The following is a 4,027-nucleotide window of genomic DNA, read 5'->3' as shown; positions in this document are numbered from 1 at the left end:
ACGCTATCGAAGTTCTCAAACTTCACTCCAAGGTCGACAGAGACCTTCGACACAGTTACCAGTGTTCCCGTCGCGAGACGGACAGAGATCGTATCTCTCGTTGGCACTTCCAGTGCCTCAGCATACAGCTGACTCCCTTCCAGGGTGGAGCGACGGGCGTAGTTGCCCGAGGCTTCCGAGTCAATCAAGACTCTCCATGGCTTTGCAAAGCCCTTCACGCTCGCTTGAACGACCAGCAAGCCCGGCTTGCACACACTCTTCTCGTAAGAGAGCTCAGCTCTCTTCGGGGCTGAGCCCCGTTGCCCTCTACCTCTTCGAGGCACAACAGAACTCAGTTCTTCCCCAGTAGGCAGCCCCGCGCCTACTGGGAATTGCCGTTTCCCGGCGATGACCCGGAGGGTTGGCTCGCCGGAGCCCCGCGCTTCTTGCGCAGAGGGCAATATGCCCTCAAGTGCTTAGTGCTATTGCACACAAAGCATCGGCGGATGCCGGCACGCTGCTCCGCAGCAGGAAGCTTCGCTTCTTTATCTTCAGCATAGCTGAGGTCCATCGGCTCTGGACCGCTCAAAGAGCTTGCGCTTCTAGCGCTCCAACCAGGTCGAGCCGACCTGAAGTTGTGCTCGGCATTAAATGCCACATTCACCGCCTCTTCGAAAGAGTTAGGGTGTACACGGAACACTTCCGTTTGAGCTGCGCTCACACGAAGTCCCTCCATGAACACGGTCACGCTGACCAGTTCCGGAAGAGGGTCCGCCGCCATTCCGGCGATAAGAGTTCTCAACTCTTGGACATAGTCCAATAACTCCTTCTTACCCTGGCGGGTAGCAAGGAACTTCGACCGGATACGGTACGCCTGATTAGGCGGCGCGAACACGCGCGAAAGCCGTTGCTTCAGCTGATCCAAAGTGGGAAATGCAGCGTCAAAAGACGTGTCGCACGTTAGTGCCCATTCGCGAGCGCGACCTCCAAGCCTGGAGATAGCCAGCGCCACGCGCTGATGCTCAGACTGGAGCAGGGCCGATCCCATGACCGTCTCGACCTCACGGGTCCAGAGAAGGAGATCCTCTCCATCCTTCCCCTTGAAGGTTCTTACGCTCACCATGAGCGGTTTCAGTCTCATAGACTCTTCACGCGTCATCGACGCCGCATCTTCTCCTGGACATGCTCCAAGAGCGCGTTCTCGTAGCGGGAGAACGATTCCAGCCTCATTGACCGCCTCTGGACCTTGCGATGCAAGATGAGCCACGCCCTCCGGGCCAAGCAAGGACATAAGCTTAGTAAGCGCGTCCTGCTGCGCCGGGGGCAAATTCGCGAACACGGGGTGTTCCATCCTCGCAGAGGATATAGTCAACCGACTCAGGAGCGGGATTGACTACAAGTGCTACCAAGTGCAGCGGGGATGCCGTAGCTTTAGCGTCGGAGGAAGACGTTCGACTCAAAGAGTCACCAATACTAAGTTCCTTTTCCAAAGGACACTTACAGCCCAAGACCAGGGCTCAAAGTTAATACCTTAACTTTATGCTTCAAAACCAGAAGTGTTTATTTACTGAGAGGATGTTAACTCTCCCGGTACTTCGTACCCCTGTGTGTTCCACACCATGTAACTTCGTTACAAACTGTGATTGTATTGAAGTTTGTATAAGTAGTGCATAGACGTAGACTTGTTCGTAGTTGTACCGTTTATACTACTAAGTATGCGTAAAGTCATACTACAGAATTAGTAAGTAAGAGCTACTGTTTTGAATGGAAAACCGAACTTTTACCACAAAATCACTGCTCTGACGTGTTTTTTATATGTTCCACACGTACTTCTTCGTGCTACACATTGCTCTACACTTTGGAAAACTTGTGTTGAATATGGGGCCATATGATAAAACACCATATTCGAGCTACCGCTAGTATACAAGTCGATACACATCATGAAATCGGATAAAATCATTGAATTGAGCGAAATTGCGATTGTATTGAAGTTTGTATAAGTAGAGCATCGACGTAGACTTGTTCGAAGTAGTATCATCTATAGTACTATGTATGGGTAAAGTCATACTATACAATTAGTAAGTAACAGGTAGTGTTTTAAATGGAAACCGAACTTTTACCACAAAATCACTGCCCTGACGTGTTTTTTAGCGCTGCGCGTGTACTTCTTCGTGCTACACAGTGCTCTACACTTTGGAAAACTTGTGCTGGGTATGGGGCCATATGCTAAAGCACCACATCCGCGCTACCGCTAGTATACAAGTCGATACACAAGATGAAACTGGGTAAAATCATTGAATTAAGCGAAATTGCGATTGTTTGAAGTTTATACATGTAGTGCATTGACGTAGGCTTGTACAAAGTAGTGCCACCTATACTACTAAATTTGAATAAAGTCATACTATACAATTAGTAAGTAAGCGTTGGTGTTTTGAATGGAAAACCGAGCTTTTACCACAAAATCACTGTTCTGACGTGGATTTTGACCCTGCGAATGTACTTTTTCGTGCTACAGATGGCTCTACACTTTGGAAAACTTGTGTTAGATATGAGACCATATGATGCATACATCATATTCGAGCTGTCGCTAGTATACAAGTCGATACACAAGATGAAATGAGGTAAAATCATTGAATTAAGCGACATTGTGATTGTATTAAAGTTTGTATATGTAGTGCATAGACGTAGACTTGTACAAAGTAGTACCATCTATACTACTAAGCAGGGGTAAAGTCATACTATACAATTACCGTACCTCACAAAAGAAATGCTAAACAGATAAATTGCCATAACACAAAATTGAAGCGTTTTGTTTCATTTAAAACTATTTATTAACACCAAGAAGGCAGTTTAAAACGATGATTTTCATAAGGTCTCGAGGGCAATGCTTCTAATAATAGGAATCAGACTGGCATCTGGAACTCATTTCTGCAGTGTGATGAAGCTTAACGGCGGAGGAATATCGCCTGCGCTAGCGCAGTGGGTTCGTAGGCGCCTCGAAGGTGCCAACTGGAGCATTCGCAAAAAGAGTGTGTCTCAAAAGGTGCCAACTGATTGGGTTTCAGTTGCTCTTGTAGCCTCACAGAAGGTTCGCACCAAGCTGGACGGGTGTACAGTTTTAATCAATGCCGACGATGTGTTTATCAAGTTCTTCCCTAGAGACACAATTTTTTTGATACCTACTGGAACGCAACGAGTTGAATCTAATGTGGCTTCAGATGCCAAAAAGGGATGCATAGTGATGGTTTCTGCAGAAATGTACTCCTCGAAGGTCCTTCCTGCCTTTATTGTGATGACCGCGACTCACAATGGCACCCTTGCTAGACGTTTTGCTACGTGGCGTGATGAAGGAGGTGATGCAAGCGTTCATTTTCAACCTTCACACTGGATGGACACGCCAACCGCAAAAAAGTACGCGGACGTTTTGGTTAGTCTATACCCGGGTCGAAAAATTGGTCTCATTTGGGATGCAGCTTCAGCTCACATTTGTCAGGAAATGATTGACTACTTGAACAAGAAAGGTATCATGTATGAGTTTATTCCCGCTGGATTAACTTCTATCATGCAAATCTGCGATCTCTACGTCAACCGACCTTTGAAAGCTGCTATTAAGAAAAACTTTATGCGAAAGTGTCACAAACCATCCCACCCGGTGGTAAGTACAACGTTGATCGAGTCCAAGTGATTCAATGCGTCGAAGAGGCCGCTTCAATGGTAAATGAAAAGCAGAACGCTGACAGGAAGATTGAGTACATGTTCAAGCGACTCGGCCAGGATCCACGACAGCCCAGTCAGTAGCCAGGCTTTTCAAGAACACATAGGCCTTCTACAAGAAAACGAAGTCTACAACTCACTTCTGCTGAACCAGACAGCAGAAAACCTTGTGTGGTGGAGAGATTGGGCGAGTCATAATTTTGAAATTTCTAAGCTAAATATTAACACGAAGATTGCATATTTGCTTTGCCAGCCCGCTTTTAAACGGTAAGATGAGTGCCATTTCCCGATGACCAAAAGCATTTCTTTTGTGAGGTACGGTAGTAAGTAAGCG

General features: G+C 46.9%; 1 protein-coding gene across 1 annotated transcript; it reads left to right on the top strand.

Annotated features, from left to right (window-relative positions):
- Window positions 1-2,917: 2,917 nt before the first annotated feature.
- On the top strand, window positions 2,918-3,728 carry PITG_12622 (uncharacterized protein; the record flags this gene model as incomplete). The annotated part of the gene is made up of 3 exons (XM_002899338.1): window positions 2,918-3,089; window positions 3,141-3,611; window positions 3,724-3,728. The coding sequence occupies 3 exons, from the start codon at window positions 2,918-2,920 to the stop codon at window positions 3,726-3,728; spliced, it is 648 nt and encodes a 215-aa protein (XP_002899384.1).
- Window positions 3,729-4,027: the final 299 nt, after the last annotated feature.

The sequence above is a fragment of the Phytophthora infestans genome, genomic scaffold, assembly GCF_000142945.1.
Source record: "Phytophthora infestans T30-4 supercont1.31 genomic scaffold, whole genome shotgun sequence".
In the NCBI taxonomy this organism is placed as follows: domain Eukaryota; phylum Oomycota; class Peronosporomycetes; order Peronosporales; family Peronosporaceae; genus Phytophthora; species Phytophthora infestans.
This window is presented reverse-complemented; position numbering and strand designations above follow the sequence as displayed.